We start from the raw sequence: 21,775 nt of genomic DNA, 5'->3' as shown, positions 1-21,775 counted from the left end.
TTCTGTCTGTTTTAAAATCTGGAATGACTCTCAGAGGTTTACATCTTAAAATAAATTTGGAACGGCCCTTCAAGGAACAGTGCTAAGCAATAAAAGTGATTTTAAAAAAACCAACATGACAAAGTGATCAATTTGGCAATGTAACATGAAACTTCGAAGTTGCCTCAAGAAAAATTTCTGTCTTAAGGAATGATTTATGAATTAGAGCAGGGGTAGGCAACCTTGGCTCTTTTATGACTCGTGGACTTCAACTCCCAGAATTCCTGAGCCACCTTGGCTCAGCTTGGAAACTTCTCCCTTTCCCCTCAGCGTGGCTGGCTCAGGAATTCTGGGAGCTGAAGTCCATGAATCATAAAAGAGCCAAGGTTGCCTATCCCTGCACTAGATAAAATAGGGCTCTTCAAACTTCGTTCTTTTATGACTCGTGGACTTCAACAGCCAGAATTCCTGAGCCAGCATGAGGGAACTATGGCCCCCTCATGACTTGTGGACTTCAACTCCCAGAATTCCTGAGCCAGCATGGCTCAGCTTGGAAACCTCTCCCTTCTTCCTCAGCGTGGCTGGCTCAGGAATTCTGGGAGTTGAAGTCCACGAGTCATGAAAGAGCCAAGGTGGCCTACCCTTGGGTTAGAGGCACCTGGATTGTCAGAGAAGACCATTGGGTTAAACACTAGCTACCCCTGGAAAACTACGTCTCCACATTCTCACTTGTACATGTAATCCTCGACATATGACCACGACTGACTCCAAATTTCTGTTTCTAAGCAAGACAAGTATTAAGTGAGTTTTGCCCCATTTTACAACATTGTTTGCCACAGTTGCTAAGTGATTCACTGCAGTTGTTAAGTTAGTAATGCGGTTGGAAAATGAATCCGGCTTCTCCATTGACTTGTAGAGTGTTAATACTACTTTACAATGTCTTGGTAAGGCTACACTTGGAATGCTGCATCCAGTTTTGGTCATCATGATGTAAAAAAGATGCTGAGACTCTAGAAAGAGTACAGAGAAGAGCGACAAAGATGATCAGGGGACTGGAGGCTAAAACATACAAAGAACGGTTGCTGGACTTGAGTCTATCTAGTTTAACGAAGAGAATGACGAGGGGAGACAGGATAGCAGTGTTCCAATATCTCAGGGGCTGCCCCAAAGAAAAGGGAGTCAAGCTATTCTCCAAAGCCCCTGAAGGCAGGACAAGAACCAATGGATGGAAACTAATCAAGGAGAGAAGCAACCTAAAACTAAGGAGAAACTTCCTGACAGTGAGAACAATTAACCAGTGGAACAACTTGCCTCCAGAAGTGGGGAATGCTCCAACACTGGAAGTTTTTAATATGTATATGTATATGTAATTGAAATACGGTCATATGTCACATTTTTCAGTGTCACTATAATTTTGAACAGTCTCTAAATGAACTGTATTGTATGTATAAATATGAATATATATATTTAGGATTATTTCTTTAGTACATAATCAGCTCCTGTGTTTATGCAAATTTCTTCTTTGGTTTTTGAGATCTACTATTACTGCTTTTCTATAGGTTACTGCTGAGATTCTGCCAAAGTTTCTAAATTTTTCACTAGCTCAAGATGTTCTCATGGGAAAAATATGAGGAAGGAGGTGTATTGATTATATTTGCTGCCTTCGGTTATTTGTAAAAAAAAAAATAAATAGAGGCAGGATATAAATAAATAAAAAATAAGTACAGTGAGAGCCAGATTTCTTAGGAGGGTAAACCAGTGCAACCAGATACACTGATTTAAGCTGCACCAGTTTCCTAATGCTTGTACTGTTTAGAGATGTATATAATCTCACTTTGTTGATGTAGGCAGAAACATAACAATAACAATAACAACAACAATAATAATCAGAATTCAAACAGACAAGCACCTGCAACATAACACCCCGGAGTTAACAATTGTCGATAAGAAAGGCAAAAAAGTCTGGATAGTGGATGTGGCAGTGCCTGGAGACAGCAGAATAGACGAGAAAGAACTGGAGAAGATAACAAAATACAAAGACCTACAAATAGAAATAGAAAGATTGTGGCAAAAGCAAGCAAGGGTGGTACCAATAGTAATAGGCTCCTTGGGTGCAATCCCAAAACAACTGGAGCACCACTTGAACACCATTGGCATTGACAAATTCGCCATTACTCAATTGCAAGAGCCGGCCTTACTAGGAACTGCTTCCATCCTGTGACAATATCTGTAATACCATCAAACATCCACATCTGCCTATCCCAGATCCTTGGGAAGGACTCGATAGGTAGACAAAAATGCCAAATCCAGTCTGAACATCTGGCTGACTGTGTAATAATAATAATAATAATAATAATAATAATAATAGTAGTAGTAGTAGTAGTAGTAGTAGTAGTAGTAGTAGTAGTAGTAATAAAATGGAGTTGGAAGGGACCTTGGTGGTCATCTAGTCCAACCCCCTGCTCAGGCAGGAAACCCTATACCATTTCAGACAAATGGCTGTCCGGTCTCTTAAAAATTTCCAGTGTTGGAGCATCCACAACCTCTGGGGGCAGGTTCTGGAGTCACATGGGTGACTTAATCACAAGTTTGAGTATTTTGCTGCAGGTACAAGGTGGCAATATGTCTGAGTCCTGATGAGGCACTAAGTAATAATTAGTAACTGTCTTCTATATGGATTTTTGATGTCCAGGCTGAGCCTGTCCCTAGCAACAATGCCCTGGTGCATGGAATGAGGCCAGAAATAAATCTGGAAATGATGTCTACTTAGCTCTAATAATGTCATTCAGAACAGAAACACATATTTCAGAAATAAGGAGAGAGGCACTCATTTAATAGCAGGCAGCTTTAAACCATCATCCCTGCTAAAATGAAGTAGAGCATCTCAGTAATCAGATATAAGGTCTGGAATCAAGCCAGCTTCTACTACATAGGTTGTTGTTTACAATGCCAACTAACGCTCCTAACTCCTAGGTCAGGGGCAGGCAACCTTGGCTCTTTTATGACTCGTGGACTTCAACTCCCAGAATTCCTGAGCCAGCCACGCTGAGGGGAAAGGGAGAGGTTTCCAAGCTGAGCCATGCCGGCTCAGGAATTCTGGGAGTTGAAGTCCACGAGTCATAAAAGAGCCAAGGTTACCTACCCCTTTCCTAGGTTGACAAGGCTTGCATGTTATATGTCAATAGGAGACCTGCATGAACATTGAAGATGTGGCTCGTGCCCCTTGCCGTGCTTTTTATGCACAAAGAGGTCCTAGAACAGTGGTTCTCAACCTTTTTAATGCCGTGACCCCCAACCGGTCGTAAGTCGAGGACTACTCAACTGGTGCAGCAACGTTTGCAGAATGGGACTTTTGGCAGGCTCAGCAGGGCAGAGACACCCGGGACAATTCCTATCGGCTTTTGAAAGCCAATAGAATTAGACTCTATTCAAGAGAGTCTATTCTATTGGCTTTCAAAAGCCAATAGAATAAAAGGGAGTAGCACAGCTAAGGAAAAGGGGGAAAAAATGGTGGACTGTGTTGTTTGGCGACTCTCGTGAAATGGTCGTTCGACCCCAAATGGGGTCCCGACCCACAGGTGGAGAACCACTGTCCTAGAAAGATGTATTCTCAGACAGCTGCAATAACAAGAACCCATGGGTCTAATTTACTAGCCGAATTCACAGCGGACTCAGGAAATGTTGCCCCCTCCAAAGGGAACAGGAATACTCTCTAAGTAAACAGAGGAGGTGAAGCAGGCAGCTTCCATCTTCCTTGCTGAAAAGATTATTTTATGTATTTACTGGGGCTTACGTGCTGCAACTTCCTGTGGGTTCCAAGTGGCCATCCAAACACAGGGTTAAAAATGTTGCATCTTAGGAGGCCGCCTATGCCCGGAGGTAGTCTCAATTTCCACATTGCCTTCAAGCAGGGGTCTTCAAACTTGGCCCTTTGATGACTGGTGGACCAACTCCCAGAATTCCTCAGCCAGGCACGGGTGCCTGGCTGAGGAATTCTGGGAGTTGAAGTCCACCAGTCATCAAAGGGCCAAGTTTGAAGACCCCTGCCTTAAAGCCTTCCAAAATGATCGATCCTTTTAGCCCTCTGGAAGCCCAATAAACTGAGGCAGGCTTGTTCCCCAGGAAGAGGGGCATCACGCGGAAGGGTTACCCCTCTGTTCTATGGTCGCTGACATTTCCACCACCTACAGAGTATCTTCAACAGGTGCTCTCTTCCTAATCTCACTGGGCAGGCAGTGCTTTCATAGGTATCCAGGTCCAGAACCATGAAAGGCTTTAAAGACGATAATCAGAACCTTGAATTATACCTGGAAGGTAACTGGCAGCCAGTGCAGCTCCCAAAATAACACCATGATGGGGGCAAATTTCAGTCTCTCCACAATTACACAGATAGCTGCAGGGATGGTGAATAAATTGCAGCAGCCCCGCTGAGACCCCATGAGAGCATGAATGCTGACCGTGCCTTAGGTGTTTCCGATACAGGAATGACCGCAATTGGCAGAGGAAATGCAATTACGGCAATGGTTCTCAACCTGTGGGTCGGGACCCCATTTGGGGTCGAACGACCATTTCACGGGGGTCGCCAAACAACGCAGTCCGCCATTTTTTCCCCCTTTTCCTTAGCTGTGCTACTCCCTTTTATTCTATTGGCTTTTGAAAGCCAATAGAATAGACTCTCTTGAATAGAGTCTAATTCTATTGGCTTTCAAAAGCCAATAGGAATTGTCCAGGCTGTCTCTGCCCTGCTGAGCCCGCCAAAAGCTCCAGTCTGCAAACGGTGCTGCACCAGTTGAGTAGTCCTCGACTTACGACCAGTTGAGTAGTCCTCGACTTACGACCGGTTGGGGGTCGCGGCATTAAAAAGGTTGAGAACCACTGAATTAAGGGAAGGTTCTCCTGAGCTTGGCTTCCGCCACAAATTCCAAAGAACCCTCCAATTGTGATTCAGCTAGAATACCAGATGAACAATCTAGAATTAAGGACTGATCTCAGGGGTGGGATTCAGCCAGTTTGCACCAGTTCGGCAAACTGATAGCTTAAATTTTGCTGAGTTCAGAGAAGCAACTGAATGGACACTGCTTCCGGAAGTCCAGTCTAGGCCTCGGAGACCTGGAGGAGGCCTCTCAGGCCTAGAATGGCTGAGCGGAAGTGCGTGGATGCCACTTCCGGAAGTCTGTTCTAGGCTTCGGAGTTCCAGGCCTGCATCCAATAAGAGAACTGGTTGTTCAGGTATTTGAATCCCACCACTGACTGATCTCCTATAGCAGTGATGGCGAACCTTTTAGAGACCAAGTGCCCAAAAAATGGCCCCACCCCTGCCCTACCCCTGCCCCTTCTATGACTATATCACATATTTAATCTTAGTATCTGCTAAACCAATTTTGTTATATTTGTTAGTGTCAGCATTCAATTGTCTGAGAAAGAAAATCCAGCAGGCGAAACTCTGATTAGTATATTGTCACTATAGGTAATGGAAAAGAAAACAGGACTGAAGAAAACAAGAGCAATTTTATAGCCAATAATGCAGAAAATACGGATTTTGTCCCAATTCCTCATTTCAAAAACCCAATGAAATTTGGAAAAGTTGAACCATAGGAAAGGCTGAGCGCCAAAGAATTGAGGCCTTTGAACTACGGTGCTGGAGAAGACTCCTGCGAGTCCCCTGGACTGCAAGGCGATCCAACTGGTCAGTCCTAGAGGAGATCCACCCTGACTGATCTTTAGAAGGCCAGATCCTGAAGTGGAAACTCAAGGACTTTGGCCACCTAATGAGAAGGAAGGACTCACTGGAGAAGAGCCTGATGCTGGGAATGATGGAGGGCAAGAGGAGAAGGGGACGTGTAAGGACCCACCCCACTTTGCATCTTAAGAAGACAGAACTCTTGGAATAGTTCTTCCAACAGGCATCCTTTATTAAGAGAAAATGGTTGCAGGCGTTCTAGACAGAACTTGGGGTCCAAACTCTCCCATTCACGGTTTTAAGGGGTTTCCTAGTAGCCCCACCCAATCACCCCCTTCTTCCAGCGACAGTCTCAGGCATTACACTCCCACCCCCTTTTCCTTACTGCCGGCTGGATGGAGACTTCAGAGAAAACTACATGAAAGGTAATAGCCCCATTGTTATGGTTAGTCCTTTTGGTGATACACACATCCAGTTCCTTTCTTCAGAGAAAACTACATGAAAGGTAATAGCCCCATTGTTATGATTAGTCCTTTTGGTGATATCCACATTCAGCCCCTTTGAAGTGTACTGAAGGAAGTGAGGGCCATAAAGCCCCTTTGTTCACCCCCTTCCCTTCATCGTATGACAGAATCCATAGAAGGCAGAAGTGGGATTTTCTATAATTGATAACTAGAGATGAAATATAATTGGATTCTGACAGAGAAGGAGGTGGCTGGATGGAGTCACTGAAGCAGCAGGCGTGAGCTTAAATGGACTCCAGAAGATGGTAGAGGACAGGAAGGCCTGGAGGATCGTTGTCCATGGGGTCGTGATGGGTCAGACACGACATCGCACCAACAACAAATCAAAGAATTATCAAAATAACATTATGTATTCGAGACTAGAAGCAAAGAAATACATGGGAGTATTAAATCCACTTTCACACAATAAAGCAATTATTCATTCCTCTATTGCCCGATCATTTCTGTAGAAAACCAACCTATATTCACTCATCTGTACGGAATTCCGGGTGTCAAACTGATATATGCCAGCTTCAAACATATCAGATTGTTAAGGATGAAGTTCCTTGGTAAGGACAAAGATTCAAGAAGAATAGACTAAAATATCTGAGACGGAATAAACAGGTAAGAGAAAATAGAAGCTACGGCAGTGCATCCCGGGGCGATTTCACTCTTTCCAACTGATAATCTAATTTAATCCTAATCTAATCATTTTTATAGGAGCTTAGGGCAGCTTACTTCTGGGATCCCCCTTCCTTTTATTCTCACCGCAATTACCCTATATCAGTGATGGCGAACCTTTTGGAGACCGAGTGCCCAAACTGCAACCCACTTATGCATTGTCGGGTGCCGGGTGGGTGTGGCCCATTGGGTGGGCGTGGCCCATTGGGTGGGCGTGGCCCATTGGGTGGGCGTGGCTGCGGTGGTAACGGCAGACTGGGTGGGACTAAAAAGTTCAATCAATCAATTCCAACTTTGCAAGATCTTTTTTTTCCCGCAAGAAGTTGAAATTGACTGATTGATTGAATCTTTTTTTTGTACAAGGCGGCGGAGGCCTAAAGCGAAAAGATTTTATAAAACCCAGCTGAAGGCTTAAGACTGGGGTGATGGCACGTGTGCCCTCAGAGAGGGCTCTGTGCGCCGCCTCTGGCACCCGTGCCATAGGTTCGCCACCACTGCCCTATATGATATACATTAGGTTGAATGTTTGTTTGTTTCATTTGCATCCTGCCTTTATTATTTTTACAGCTAACTCAAGGCGGCAAACATATGTCCCCCACATCCTCCTATTTTCCCCACAACAACAGCCCTGTGAAGTGGGTTGGACTGAGAGAGAGCCTGCTTTCATGGCTAAGGCAGAGGTTGAATTCTGCCTTACCCTTGAAAGCTGGCTGAATGACTTCAGGCCACTCTCCTGCTTTCTAGCCTGATGCCTTAACTACTAGACCAGGGGCCTTCAAACTTGGCCCCTTTGCAACCTGTGGACTTCAACTCCCAGAATTCCTGAACTAGCCACTGGGAGGAAGTGGGCAACTCTGGCCCCTTTACAACCTGTGGACTTCAACTCCCAGAATTCCTGAGCCACCACGGAACTCTCAGGAATTCTGCGAGTTGAAGTCCACAGGTCTTAAAGGGGTCCAAAGCTGTCCACTTCTGCCCAATTGACTTTGCTTGTCAGAATTCAGTTGGGAAGGTCACAAATGACTCCGGGATGCTACAATAGCGTGGCTGGCTGAGGAATTCTGGGAGTTGAAGTCCACAGGTCATAAAAGGGCCAAGTTTGAAGACTCCTGGACTAGACCAAACTGGATCTCAATACTGGCACAGAATCCTTCAGTGAATTTCCATAGCTGAAAATTCTATGCCAGTGATGGAGAACCTTTTAGAGACCGAGTGCCCAAACTGCAACCCAAAACCCACTTATGCATCGTCAGGTGCCAGGTGGGTGTGGCCAATTGGGTGGGCGTGGCTGCAGTGGTAACAGCAGACTGAGTGGGACTAAAAAGTTCAATCAATCAATTCCAACTTTGCAAGATCTTTTTTTGTCCCTGCAACAAGTTGAAATTGACTGATTGATTGAACCTTTTTTTTTTTGTACACGGCAGCAGAGGCCTAGAGTGAAAAGGTTTTATAAAACCCAGCTGAAGGCCTAGGACTGAAGTGATGGTGCACGTGCCCACAGAGAGGGCTCTGAGTGCCACCTCTGGCACCCGTGCCATAGGTTCGCCACCACTGTTCTATGCTAATCCAACAGTTCAATTACATGCTGTGAAGGATGTGCAAAAACACTTTTTTTGTTGTTTAAAATAGCCCCGTGAAAAAATATACCGTTATACCTATTAGTAGCCATGAATTTGCAACACACACACACACGGTTGTTCTGATTCCTAAAATTTACTGTCCCAGCTTGCTTTGCTTGCAAACATTTCATGACCTGACTAGGTAACATCATTAGTGTTAAGCGAGCGTGGGTCTTTTTCTCTGTTCATGTACAGCAGCTTGCCCTGCCAGTGTTGGTGGGCGTGTGGTTTTCTCCTTGGTGTTTCTTGAGGAGGGTATTGTTTTCTGTTTGATTGTTTGCCTGGTGTTAATCCCTGCTTATCTGGGTGTTGGTTGCTGGAAAGATGGTGTAAAACTAATCGGGAGCAAACCCCACGTTCACTAGCTCTGATGATGCTAACTAATTGGGTAAAGAAATGTCTGCAAGCAACCCAACCTCAGAAAACAGCAAGAACCAAGGTGGCGCAGCAGTTAGAGTGCAGTACTGCAGGCCACTTTAGCTGACTGTGTTCAGCAGGTCAGCGGTTCAAATCTCACCGGCTCAAGGTTGACTCAGCCTTCCATCCTTCCGGGGTAGGTAAAATGAGGACCCAGATTGTTGGGGGCAATATATACATTGCTTACTGGTGTACACCGCTTAGAGAGTGCTTGCACTTAAAGCGGTATATAAGTCTCATACATAAATAAATAAACAAACAAACTTTACAGTTCAACCCTGACTGGATACATTCTCTTTTATTCCATGCTCACCGTGGGTGGAGCACATTCCTCTCACGCACCTCGGTACCAACCACAGCAGCCAGCCACTCACGCAGGTCCATTAGGCTGCCGCCCAGAGCTGCAGGCCGGCCCAGCATGAAGGAGGTGAAGCGATCAGCTGGGAAGCCCCATGTAGACATGGTAGACCACGGCCAGGGCCAGTAGGGAAAAGGCTACCCTGAGCAGGGAAAGTGGATCCCCATCGGCATCATGGCCACCCAGGCCCAGCAGAGATGGGGGGAGGCACACAATGCTAGCTGGGACTGGGCGTCCACAGCGCCAATGGGGATCCGACTTTCCCCGCTCGGGGTGGCCTTTGGCTTGCTAGCTGGCCGCTTTGCCTCCTTTGTGCTGGGTGGGCCAGGTGCTCCGGGCCTGCATGAGCTGCTGGTGGCGGCAGCGCGTGTCCACAGAGAGGGCCTCTGGCACGCGTGCCATAGGTTCGCCACCACTGGTATAGGGTTTCCTGCCTGACCATGGGGTTGGATTAGAACAGTGGTCCCCAACTTTTATGGCTTGGCAGCCTGACTGGGGGAGAGGGGCGAGGGAGGAACTGGGCCACTTGACTTGCACGAGTGGTGGGCCGGCACACACACGATGGCCCGCCGGCCCACCATTTTTGCAAGTTGAGCTGTGTGCATGTGCACTCCAGCCAGCCACTCACGGGACCCATTTCTGAATAGCCTGGTCATGAGCCCACGGCCCAGAGGTTGGGGACCCCTGGATTAAAAGATCTCCAAGGTCCCTTCCAATTTTGTTCCTCTGTTGTTCTCTGTGCAGGTGACCTCTGGAAGTGCTTGGAATTGGCTCACGGCCTTGTAACAATTACCTTGTAAATGAACAAAGTTGCAATGCTTCACACTCCTTGAAGTCAGCCTTGCTGGCACAATCAGCTTCCACTGAACTGGAAACCAAGTGAAAACAACCTGCTGGGAACATTTTGCTTAAGCCCAACCTTGAGGGATTTCACTTTAGTGATGGGACACGCATGGGAGCGTGTCACAGGCAGCCATTAGCTTCTGGCCTCAGCAAGTGATCTGCCGGTCTCCTTCTTAGCTTAAAGAAAAAAAAAAAGCATATTGTTTCCCCCCAGAGTATCAAATCTAATCTGCTGATCTCTGCCGGTCCATGCTGTGCTTTCTTCTTTCCCCACCCACTGTTTGTCAAAGAGCACAATAAATTATTTAGCAGTCGCCAGACTGTAAAATTGCAGGCTGGCTGTGTTAATTGGAAGGAGAGAGAGGGGGAAAAAAAAATTTGTTTGCACACTCCCGGCAAGCATTTTGCTAGTCCATAAAAGAGGGCAACCGATTTAAAGATTTGCTATTTGGAAGGCAAAGGTTGAGAATAATTTCTACCCGTTTTCACATAAGATACCACAGGGGGAAAATTCTGCTTGGGTTTCCCCCCCCCCCCAGTTCAACTCGGTATACTTTGTATAAATAATTAAAAAAAATAGTTTATCTGCAAGTCTCTACTTAAAGCAGTGGTTCTCAACCTTTTTAATGCCACGACCCCCAACTGGTCGTAAGTCGAGGACTACTCAACCGGTCGTAAATCGAGGACTACTCAACCAGTCGTAAGTCGAGGACTACTCAACTGCTGCAGCCCCGTTTGCAGAATGGGACTTTTGGCGGGCTCAGCAGGGCAGAGGCAGCCTGGACAATTCCTGTTGGCTTTTGAAAGCCAATAGAATTAGACTCTATTCAAGAGAATCTATTCTATTAGCTTTCAAAAGCCAACAGAATAAAAGGGAGTAGCACAGCTAAGGAAAAGGGGGAAAAATGGCGGACTGCGTTGTTTGGCAACCCCCGTGAAATGGTTGTTCGACCCCAAATGGGGTCCCGACCCAACAGGTTGAGAACCGCTGACTTAAAGTAATGATTGGCTTTCAAAGATCATTTGAAATCTGTCGTATCAACTGTTATGTGAAGAATTCCCAGAGGGAGTATTTATGAAAATACAACAGGACAGAATTTCAGGATACTGTCGCCAATAGATCTGAAAACTATCTTAATCAAGAAATATAAATGATGTGTTCTAAATTATTCTACTAACAGTCTTTAATTGTTTCTAAGATTGGTGTCTCCTATGCCTACAAAGCCAGGTTAAACATGTTTCAAGACAGCTTATTTAGAGATGCTGTTACAGGAGAGTACAGGCAGTCCTCAACTTATGAGCCCAAAATTTCTGTTGCTAAGCGAGACACTTGTTAAGAGTATTTTGCCCCATTTTGCGACTTTTCTTGCCACAATTGTTAAGTGAATCACTGCAGTTTGTTAAGTTAGTAACACGGTTGTTAAGTGAATCTGGCTTCCCCCATTGAGTCTCTGCCTGTCAGGTTGCAAAAAGGGATCACGTGACTCCAGCACAACAAAACTGTCATAAGTACGAGTCAGTTGCCAAGCGTCTGAATTTTCATCACATGACCACGGGGACGCTGCAACGGTTGTGAAGTGGAAAACGGCCGTAAGTCACTTTTTTCAATGCTGTGGTAACTTTGAACGATCACTAAACGAGCTGTCTTAATCGAGGCCTGCCTGCATATTTGGAAAAACGAAACCGACCAATTTTTTTTTATAGGCCTTATGAAACTGCTAAGATTAGGCTTCCCGGGAAGTAAGGTTGAAGTGAAGATGCCTTGGTAAGGCCACACCTGGAATACTGCATCCAGTTTTGGTCACCAAAAGTCTGGAAAAAAATCCAGAGAAGAGCCACTAAGATGATCAAAGGCCTGGAGACTCAAACGTACGAACAACCGCTGTGGGACTTGGATTTGGCCAATCTAAAGAAAAGGGGAGACATGATAGCAGTGTTTCAGTATCTGAGGGGCTGCCACAAAGAAGAGGAGGTCAAACTATTTTCCAAAGTGCCAGAGGGCAGGAGAAGAAACAATGGTTGGAAACTGACCAAAGAGAGAAGCAATCTGGAATTAAGGATAAACTTCCTGACAGTGAGGACAATCAAGCAGTGGAACAGCCTGCCACCAGAAATCGTGGGCACTCCATCACTGGAGATTTTTAAGAAGAGACCAGCGGTTCTCAACCTATGGGTCACGACCCCTTTTGGGGTTGAACGACCATTTCACGGGGGTTGCCAAACAAGGCTGTCCGCCATTTTTTTCCCCTTTTCTTTAGCTGTGCTACTCCCTCTTATTCTATTGGCTTTTGAAAGCCAATAGAATAGATTTTCTTGAATAGAGTCTAATTCTATTGGCTTTCAAAAGCCAATAGGAATTGTCCAGGCTGTCTCTGCCTTGCTGAGCCCGCCAAAAGCCCCAGTCTGCAAACGGTGCTGCAAGACGAACTTTCTGGAAAGCTTCCCTCCCTGCTGAGCAACTACTAAAAGTAAGTAAAAGAAGGCCAGGGGTGGGAGGTGGGAGGCCGGTGGGCGCAGGGAGGATTGCTGGCGCACGTGGAGCCCGGCGGGTGCCTTACTTCCCTTGGGCTGGGCCAGCTGGTGGTCCAGCCAGTGGTCGGCCTGCGCTATCTCTGCCGCTTGCCAGCTATGCCTCGGCCGGCGCAGGGGGCAGCACCATGCATGCGCGGCGCTCCCAGGCCGAGGCGGTCACTGGGCGACGGCCCGCATGAAGCTGCAGGAGAGGAGGCGGAGCATGCGCGCCTCCTCCTGTCCCGCCCTCAGGGAAATACAGGTAGTCCTCGACTTACGACCACATGGCTGGGGTTGTGGCATTGGGAAGGTTGGAACCACTGGACTAGACAATCACGTGTCTGAAATAGATCCTCCTGCTTGAGCAGGGGGCTGGACTAGAAAACCTCCAAGGTCCCTTTGAGCTCTGTTCTATTCTATTCTATTCTATTCTATTCTATTCTATTCTATTCTATTCTATTCTATTCTATTCTATTCTATTCTATTCTTGCACAAAAGTCCTTTCCCAAACAAATTTAAGGGAAAAAAGAAAAGCCCACCAACAGTTTGAATGACATAGGCAACACAATTTCCTCACTAGTACATTTACTACCAGAGAAATCGCCCAGGGTACCATGATAATCCACTATCCAAATGTCCACCGTGTGAATGAATTCATTTTTTTAAAAAGCTGTCTAGAATTATCCAAGCAACCTCTTTAAGCGACCCTTGACCAGTACAATGCCTCCTTCACAATGCGTTTTCCATTCTTTTTTTTTTTTTTTTCAGTTGGGAGCTTAACTCTTCGACTTAAGCAAAAAAAAATTGATCTTGCCTTGAAGAGGATGAAGTTCAATTTGACTTAGAAGCCAGGCCTTTAATTTTGCAAATCACACTTAACAGGTGACTGTTTTGCAGATGGCCTTGCAAGCGTGTTGAGTTGGCAGTTTTGAAGGGAGTTGTATTTCATAATATAGGTGAGGACCTGAGGTACCAAATTATTTTTCAGAAATCAGCATTTTGCTTTTCTCACAATAGCATCCAGCTACCTTATATGTATCCCCTTGCTATACGTACACAACAAGTTCTTCCCTTTTTTTGCGAAAAGAATAAAGGGCAGCACAATTCAGGGTTTGCCTTTGTGTTCTTGTACTGGCTTGAATTATGTCAAACTTAGTCCATGAGACTGAGAGTTTGTAATAGAACCAATGTGTAGAAATGATAAATATGAAGAAAAAAAATAGGTGGATGGACTGCTTCCTTTCTAAACTTCTCTTAAAAGGCCAGCAGAATTTTGTAGGCCTACATCAACAGACACAGAATGTAAACACATATCCGTGAGGCCTGGAGGAGAAAAATATATTTACAATAAATGTACCGATATATAATGTTCCAATGAAGATAAAATATGGTCCATGTGTTTTTACCCTGTTGAAGAATCAATGCCGACGTATTTCTAACTAATATACTGCTATTAAGGTAGAATTACACGACAATTGTAAAGTGCTGATATCATATAGCGTTGAAAATGCATTACAGATCATTTAAACCAGTGGTTCTCAACCTGTGGGTCGGGACCCCATTTGGGGTCAAACGACCATTTCATGGGGGTCACCAAACAACGCAGTCCGCCAGTTCCCCCCCCCCCTTTTTTCCTTAGCTGTGCTACTCCCTTTTATTCTATTGGCTTTTGAAAGCCAGTAGAATAGACTCTCTTGAATAGAGTCTAATTCTATTGGCTTTCAAAAGCCAATAGGAATTGTCCAGGCTGTGTCTGCCCTGCTGAGCCCGCCAAAAGTCCCATTCTGCAAACGGTGCTGCACCAGTTGAGTAGTCCTCGACTTACAACCGGTTGAGTAGTCCTCGACTTACGACCGGTTGGGGGTTGCGGCATTAAAAAGGTTGAGAACCACTGATTTAAACCAACGGTTAAAAATACAAAAGTATTTTAAATGTTTTGTCTAAAAATTAGGCACATCAAATTTTAAAATATTAAAACTTTCAAACGGAATTATTTATGCATCTTAGTCATGGAATTTAGAAACGGTAAAAGTAAACAGTCCCTTTCCGTACCTGATATTAATCAGGATTTACTTTAGATTAAAAACACTTATATCACAGTACCAGCCAAACTGAATAGAGGTAGCCCTCAACCTACGACCAAATTGGAACCAGAATTTTCTTTGTTAAGCAAGGCAATTTAACTGAGGCACACAAAAGGTTATGGCCTTTTTTGTCACAGTTGTTAAGCGGGGAATCATGCAGTTGTTAAGTGAATTTGGCTTCCCCCACTAACTTTGCTAGTCAGAAGCTGGTTGGGAAGGCCACAAATGGGGATCATATCACCCCGGAATGTTGCAGCTACTGTAAATATATGTTAAGTTGCCAAGCGCCCAAATTTTGATAATTTGACAGTGGGGTTGCTGCCACAGTTGTGAGTGTGAGGACCAGTTGCAAGTCACTTTTTTCACTGTAATGGTCGTAAATGAAGGGTTGTTAAATGGAGAACTAGCTGTACACTATCCAGTTGAAGCGTTAGGTATTCAAGATCTGAACAGCTGGATTCCATGCCACCCCTAGTTTTTTTTACTTAGTATCATATTCCTGATTTTGATCATATTCTGTAGATGTTCTTCAGGTGGCTGTGTGGAAATTAGATAACAACTTTTCTTATGAGCAGTCAGGGCCTTCCAAGTGCCAAAGCCCCTCCCACAAAAAAAGACATTAGCTGGAGCGTACAGACATAAGAAACCAATTTAAGTCTGTTTTGTCTTGAAATAGTTTGAGGCGGTGAGGGCATTGCACCTTCTTCCAATTGAAATGGATTGTTGTTTTTTTTCATGCCGATCCAAGTTTGACCTTAGTGTGAAGCTTGCAACACTGGAAGCAGGCAAGGTGACCAGGAGGCCTGTGCTCAGAAAAACCAGCCAGTTTTAGCCTTGAATAGCCAGTCCTATCAAGAGGGATAATAACAGAGAAAGAATGTTCTTGGAAATGTTCCTTTAGTGTTGTCAAACATTTTAAATTTTTCCTGCAGGAAATATAGCACAGTGTCCCGGCTCCTGAAAAACTCAAAAACAAATCTCTTCATGGTCCAAGTCCATGTCTTCAGATTGTGCAGTATTCGTATCTAAAACAGGAATAAATACAACGTTAAATTTTAATCTTTATACTTAGAATCGTAAATGAGTAAACTTTGCTCTTTGCATTTACCTGTGGGAAAGCCAGCTAAAAGGCCACAATCCTAGAAATCTGTCATAAGTGATCTGAAATGGAAAAGCACAATTTACATTCACGAGCAGTCAGAAATTACTTGTATTTGGTTTGATTCTTTCACATCCTGTAGCACCAAAGATACAAATAGTATCTATTTCACAAATAATTTGGTGCTGAATCTACAGTAGCTGTAACTTCATAAATATTTAATAAATCTTCTCCCCAATATTATTTTTAATCCCAAAAAGCCAAGCATCCTTTTCCTGGACTTCCAAATTCCAAGAACAAGTCACTGAACCACCATATTTTTGATCGGTTTTATTCTTCTTAAAATCCTCTTTGTTCCAAGTGAATAGTTCAGAAACCAGACCATTAGATATTATATTTAATATTTAGACAGAGAGCTGACTGTAGATTCATACCAATGCGCTTTTTGAGGCTATGATTAAACCAACCTTAAAATTTCCCTCTTTAAAAAGTAGTATAGCAACAGTTGTCTTCATTACTTCATTATAAATTTTGGTTAACTGAAACATGTATTGATTTATATACCTTTACATCCTGTCATTTGTCAAAGGGGTTCAAAATGCTACCTTAGTTCTCCGGCCATTAAGTGTTTTCACATTTTAATTCCATGAACTAGCTTAGTTTAGGAGATAAAGGGTGATATTTAAAACAAAGCCCATAGATTCTTGGTCAAACGACATAATTTTCTCTTCCCTACTATAATCTCACCATGTCCTCAAAAATCTGCTCTGGAGAAATAGAGTTGGCCACTTACAGACCATCTTCTGAGGGCGACTGATTGACTGCAATACAGTAGTGGCCAAAATTGTGGAAATCCTTTGGGAAAAGTGTACAGTAGAAATGCCACCTTTGGTAAAGTTTCCACCCATTTTTCTTCTAATTTCTTTATAACTGTAGCCTTGTTCACTTAACAATACTATTTTACATCGCTTTCTGGGCGACCAGTCAACTCTTTGCACCATTCCCTTAATTTTATTATGTTTTGCAAGCTCACTCAGTGAAAGAACACAAAAAACCCCAACCAACTTGATAGCGATCACATAACACACTGACCAATGTCCTCCTCTCAGCTTCAATACAGGACATCGATAACTGGATCCTACTGTGATCTGATTGGCTCATGGCCAAAACAAAACAACACCCGATTGGCTCTCTAAACACTCATGCTCATTGGCTACAATCGGATGAAGGAAAGCTATCTGATATCAACCTAAGCAAGTTGGGCTTCCTTTTTTTGGTTATTTGGTTATAGCTTTTCATAGAATACAGTACAGATAATTGAACAAACGTTGTTGCATTACATTCTTGATTAAATTATCTTTCCATTGATATACAATTTTATGGTACTGCTCCAAAAAAAAAAGTGGTGTTATTAGCCATCAAACCTCAAAAATACACTTTTCCCAAAAGGTTTTCACAATTTTGGCCACTACTGTAGAAGGAACAATCTTATACATCCCAGGTCCGCATGGACACAGATATGTTCAGCTTCAAAAAGCAACAGGACTCCATGCAATTAAATGCTCAAGAGCACCTAATGTATTGATTCTATTTGTAGAAGACTCACATGGTGAGAGGGGAAAGTGAAACTTTCTCATGCCTTCTCCCTTACTGCTTTTAGAGCAGTGGTTCTCAACCTTTTTAATGCCGCGACCCCCAACCGTTCGTAAGTCGAGGACTACTCAACTGGCGCAGCACCGTTTGCAGAATGGGACTTTTGGCGGGCTCAGCAGGGCAGAGACAGCCTGGACAATTCCTATTGGCTTTTGAAAGCCAATAGAATTAGACTCTATTCAAGAGAGTCTCTTCTATTGGCTTTCAAAAGCCAATAGAATAAAAGGGAGTAGCACAGCTAAGGAAAAGAGGGAAAAAATGGCGGACAGCCTTGTTTGGCGACCCCCGTGAAATGGTCGTTCAACCCCAAATGGGGTCCCGACCCACAGGTTGAAAACCACTGTTTTAGAGAATGTCAGTGAATTTCTTATAAAACTGCTTTATTCAACCTAATACCAAAATATTACTATATGTACTGTTCCTGGACAGAAAAAAAAATTCCCCAAATTTGAATAATTAATTTTGAAATTTCCAAACAAAAGCTCCACCTATTTTATTACTTTTTTGGGGAGGATCTAACTAACAATAATCTCATTGAAAAGAATAGTTTACATTTACAAATTATTTGCGCTATGTATCTGATGTGAAAGACTGTTCTTCTCTATAGGAATAGCAGATTATTAAAGTCAGGACAGTGAATACTGAGAACATTATGAAACTTTTAGCTAAAAATTAAATGCGAGTCTTTTAACCTACGTTATACAGAATTTTAAATTACATTTTACAGTATCAAAAAGTACTACTTATGTCTTTGTGTTTTGAATAATAGCAAGCCTAAAATAGTTCCATATATTTTGATCATCTATTTATCTAAACAATGGTTAGTGGTGCTTTATGATATCTCTGGTATAAGGCTGGCTTCCAAATGTATCTGAATCTGAGCAATAAAAATCTAAAGTATATTTCTAAGCAATAAACAACATGTGTTTTCATGCTTATAGTATCCTAAGTCCAGAATCCATTGATTTCAATTAGGGTTATTTCCAGAAAAGTAAATACAGAACTGCTGTCTAACTGGTCTACATATTTAATGCAGATCCACTATTGTTTCAAGTGGAAAGCATAAATCACCATGTGTCTGTGCATTACAAAGATGATGATAATAATAATAATAATAATAATAATAATAATAATAATAATAATAATAATAATAAAGTTGGAAGGGACCTTGGAGGTCATCTAGTCCAACCCCCTGCAAGGCAGGAAACCTTATACCAGTGGTGGCGAACCTATGGCACGGGTGCCAGAGGCGGCACTCCGACCCCTCTCTGTGGGCACGCACTCCGTCGCCCCAGTCCTAGGCCTTCAGCTGGGTTTTATAAAACCTTTTCGCTTTAGGCCTCTGCCGCCATGTGCAAAAAAAAAAAAAAAGGTTCAAGCAATCAGTCAATTTCAACTTCTCGCAGGGAAAAAAAAGACCTTGCAAAGTTGGAATTGATTGATTGAACTTTTTAGTCCCACCCAGTCTGCCGTTACCACTGCAGCCACGCCCACCCAATGGGCCACACCTACCCGGCACACGACGATGCATAAGTGGGCTTTAGGTTGCAGTTTGGGCACTCGGTCTCTAAAAGGTTCGCCATCACTATCCTATACCATTTCAGACAAATGGCTGTCCAGTTTCCAGATATCTGTCAGCCTTTACAAGAAGATGCAAAAGAGGTATATAGTACTGGCAATATCAGATAGCGTATTTTAATAATTCTGAAATATTACTCCATCTAACAAAGTACAGTCTGCTATATCAGGCCATAGGTTCAGGATTAATTCTCATATCCCCCAAATATTTGACAATACCTGGGCCTATAAAGCATAACCCCAGTCAATTATTATCTTACCTGAGTTGAAAATATCACTCTCTTAAAGAGTTTCTGGAGATACGTTATCAGACGTTGTAATGATGAGAGTGGGGATCTGAGTAGCAAGTTGTAATGAAACCAGCAGTGGAGGTGGTGCTTCTATTTTGCCATTACATCCGTCCCAGGTGGAATTGTTCAACTGGGTGCCAGCCCCTGAGGCACACAGGAAACCAATCCCACCCACATGAATAACCATCAGCTGATGGTTTTACAAAAGGCAGGAAATGAACTGCTGCAGCTTAATCTTCTGTCGGTAGAGGCAGTGAGGAAACAAAACAGTCCAGGACCACGGGTCATTTTAAATAATCTCCCCACCCAAAAGTGAAGAGGGAACCGGGAGACAAGGCGACGAGAGCAAATTCCAGATCTCCTTTGATAGTGGCGTGTTATTCAATCATCAATTTTTCTTCAGCATTCGGTAGCGTTCAAAATATTTTCAAGTCTGTATCGGTTTTCCAAAAGGTTTCTCAAAACATTTTGAAATGAAAATGGAGCCAGAACAACAATGATTTTCAAGTCCCTCTCAATCAAATACTGACTTCCAGATGTTTCCAGAGAGCGATTTTTTTCCTATAAAAATCAAACTGCTTCAATCATTAATTTTACAAAGAGATTCATATGTCATTGTCTTCAAGGTATAATAACACAATTGTCCTTTTCTATTCTTTGATCCTACCTTTGTTCTTACCACAAAAACCAGTAATTGTGAGGAAAAAGTACAACAGATGCAGTGTGCTTTTTGAAAGGTTTGTAACTATTCTCTCTAGTTGAGCTTGACACCTGATGTCTTACAAGATTGGTTTTTTGGCAACAATACAGAAGCCATCTGTAGGAGGTTTTTTTTTTTTTTTTAACTTCTCAACCTAAACTGAAACTCTGGGGATTTCCTGGTGGTCTCTCCTCCAGGTAACTGAACTGACCCTGCTTAGCTGTTCCAGTATCATCTAAAGTTGGATATGTGCTGGTATCTGATGCAATAGAACTTCACAGGAAAATATATATGAATCTCAACAAATATGAAGGAAGATTTGTTTAAAATACCAGAGGAAAAATATCCATTTCATCAAAAAAAGAGAAGGATGAAATGTTACACGAATTTAAATTTTATGGTACCTATGCCCCATAAGTTATATGGGCTGAGGGGTATAAAATATTCCTACTGCTGAAGAAAATAACATGCACCAAGATAAAGCTGAGTATAGCTATTTTTTTAATGTAGATAAACCAAGCATAAGTACTCATTAGAATCATGGTACTCTTTACATTTTAATAGTAAACTAGAATCACAGTACTCTTTACATTTTAACAGTAAACAACCTATTCTATAGAATGACATTAAAATGAGCCGAGGTGGCGCAGCAGTTAGAGTGCAGTACTGCAGGCCACTTTAGCTGACTGTGTTCAGCAGGTCAGCGGTTCAAATCTCACCGGCTCAAGGTTGACTCAGCCTTCCATCCTTCCGGGGTAGGTAAAATGAGGACCCAGATTGTTGGGGGCAATGTAAATATATATATACATTACTTACTGGTGTACACCGCTTAGAGAGTGCTTGCACTTAAAGCGGTATATAAGTCTCATAAATAAATAAGTCTCATAAATAAATGACATGCAGGCAAAAGGCATTCAAGATAATATAGCATCAAAGGAAAATCATTTCTCAATCTCCTCTGTTAAGATATAATCTAATGATATATCATGCTGAAATTTAATATGGTTTGCTAGCTTAAGTGCCAATGTTGAAAGAAATGAACCATAAAGCCCCCTATTGTAAAATACTGTTAAAACAATATAGTACAGAGGTCCCCAACCTTTGGGGCACCAAGGACCGGTTATGTGGAGAGAGATTTTTCCGCGGACTGGAGGATGCGTGGTTTTGTATGCTGCCTGCATCCCGCGGATGGGGCTTTGCTTGTTTGTGCAAACCGGTTGCTGGCATGCCGCGGCCCGGTACTAGTCCACGGACCGGGGGTTGGGGACCCTTGATATAGCAGATTCGTATAAGAAAAAACAGCACAGCATGATATGGCTGACGAAAACGTTAAGACTTGATTCCAAGATATGAACACAGAAATGAAGTGTACCAAATATGCAAAGTCACAGTTCAAGTATTTAGAGATGCCAAGAAGAACCCAGTTCTACACTTGGAATTTCCAAAGCAAAAAAATGAAGAGCAGCGTGCAAACTTTCATCTTATTATCCTGGATCTTATCAGTTTAAGTTATGTAATATAGAGAATAAATGGAGAATATAGAGGCATCTCAAATTTGTGGGGAACCACACCTAACAATTTCAATCTCTTCCGCTAAAATGGTCACGCTGTTGAATGTGTACAGTTATATTAAAAATGTTCCAAGACAGTAACGTCACCGTAACTCTATGCTTATCCCTATCAAAATTGTACTTGGACATCAGAACATAACTCATATGTAGAGCAGTTTTTAAAAAGAAAGCCAATAGGAGGAACTGAAAGAAGATTATAAGGTTATCTA

General features: G+C 43.0%; 1 protein-coding gene across 2 annotated transcripts in view; it reads right to left on the bottom strand.

The window, feature by feature from the left end:
- Window positions 1–21,775, bottom strand: part of ZBTB46 (zinc finger and BTB domain containing 46) — a 70,947-nt gene that overhangs the window by 10,367 nt on the left and 38,805 nt on the right. Inside the window, exons 4-5 of one of the 2 annotated variants that reach the window (XM_039326927.1) lie at window positions 15,784–15,836; window positions 14,453–15,700 (exon numbers count right to left, since the gene is read on the bottom strand). The exons of the other annotated variant lie outside the window; for it this stretch is intronic. Of the exons in view, the coding sequence (XP_039182861.1) occupies window positions 15,826–15,836 (11 nt within the window). The 3' untranslated portion in view covers window positions 14,453–15,700; window positions 15,784–15,825. Of the gene's footprint in view, window positions 1–14,452; window positions 15,701–15,783; window positions 15,837–21,775 lie in introns of those variants that run through there. 2 annotated transcript variants of the gene reach the window in all.

The sequence above is a fragment of the Crotalus tigris genome, unplaced genomic scaffold, assembly GCF_016545835.1.
Source record: "Crotalus tigris isolate CLP2741 ecotype Arizona unplaced genomic scaffold, ASM1654583v1 scf7180000024347.1601321, whole genome shotgun sequence".
Classification (NCBI taxonomy): Eukaryota; Metazoa; Chordata; class Lepidosauria; order Squamata; family Viperidae; genus Crotalus; species Crotalus tigris.
This window is presented reverse-complemented; position numbering and strand designations above follow the sequence as displayed.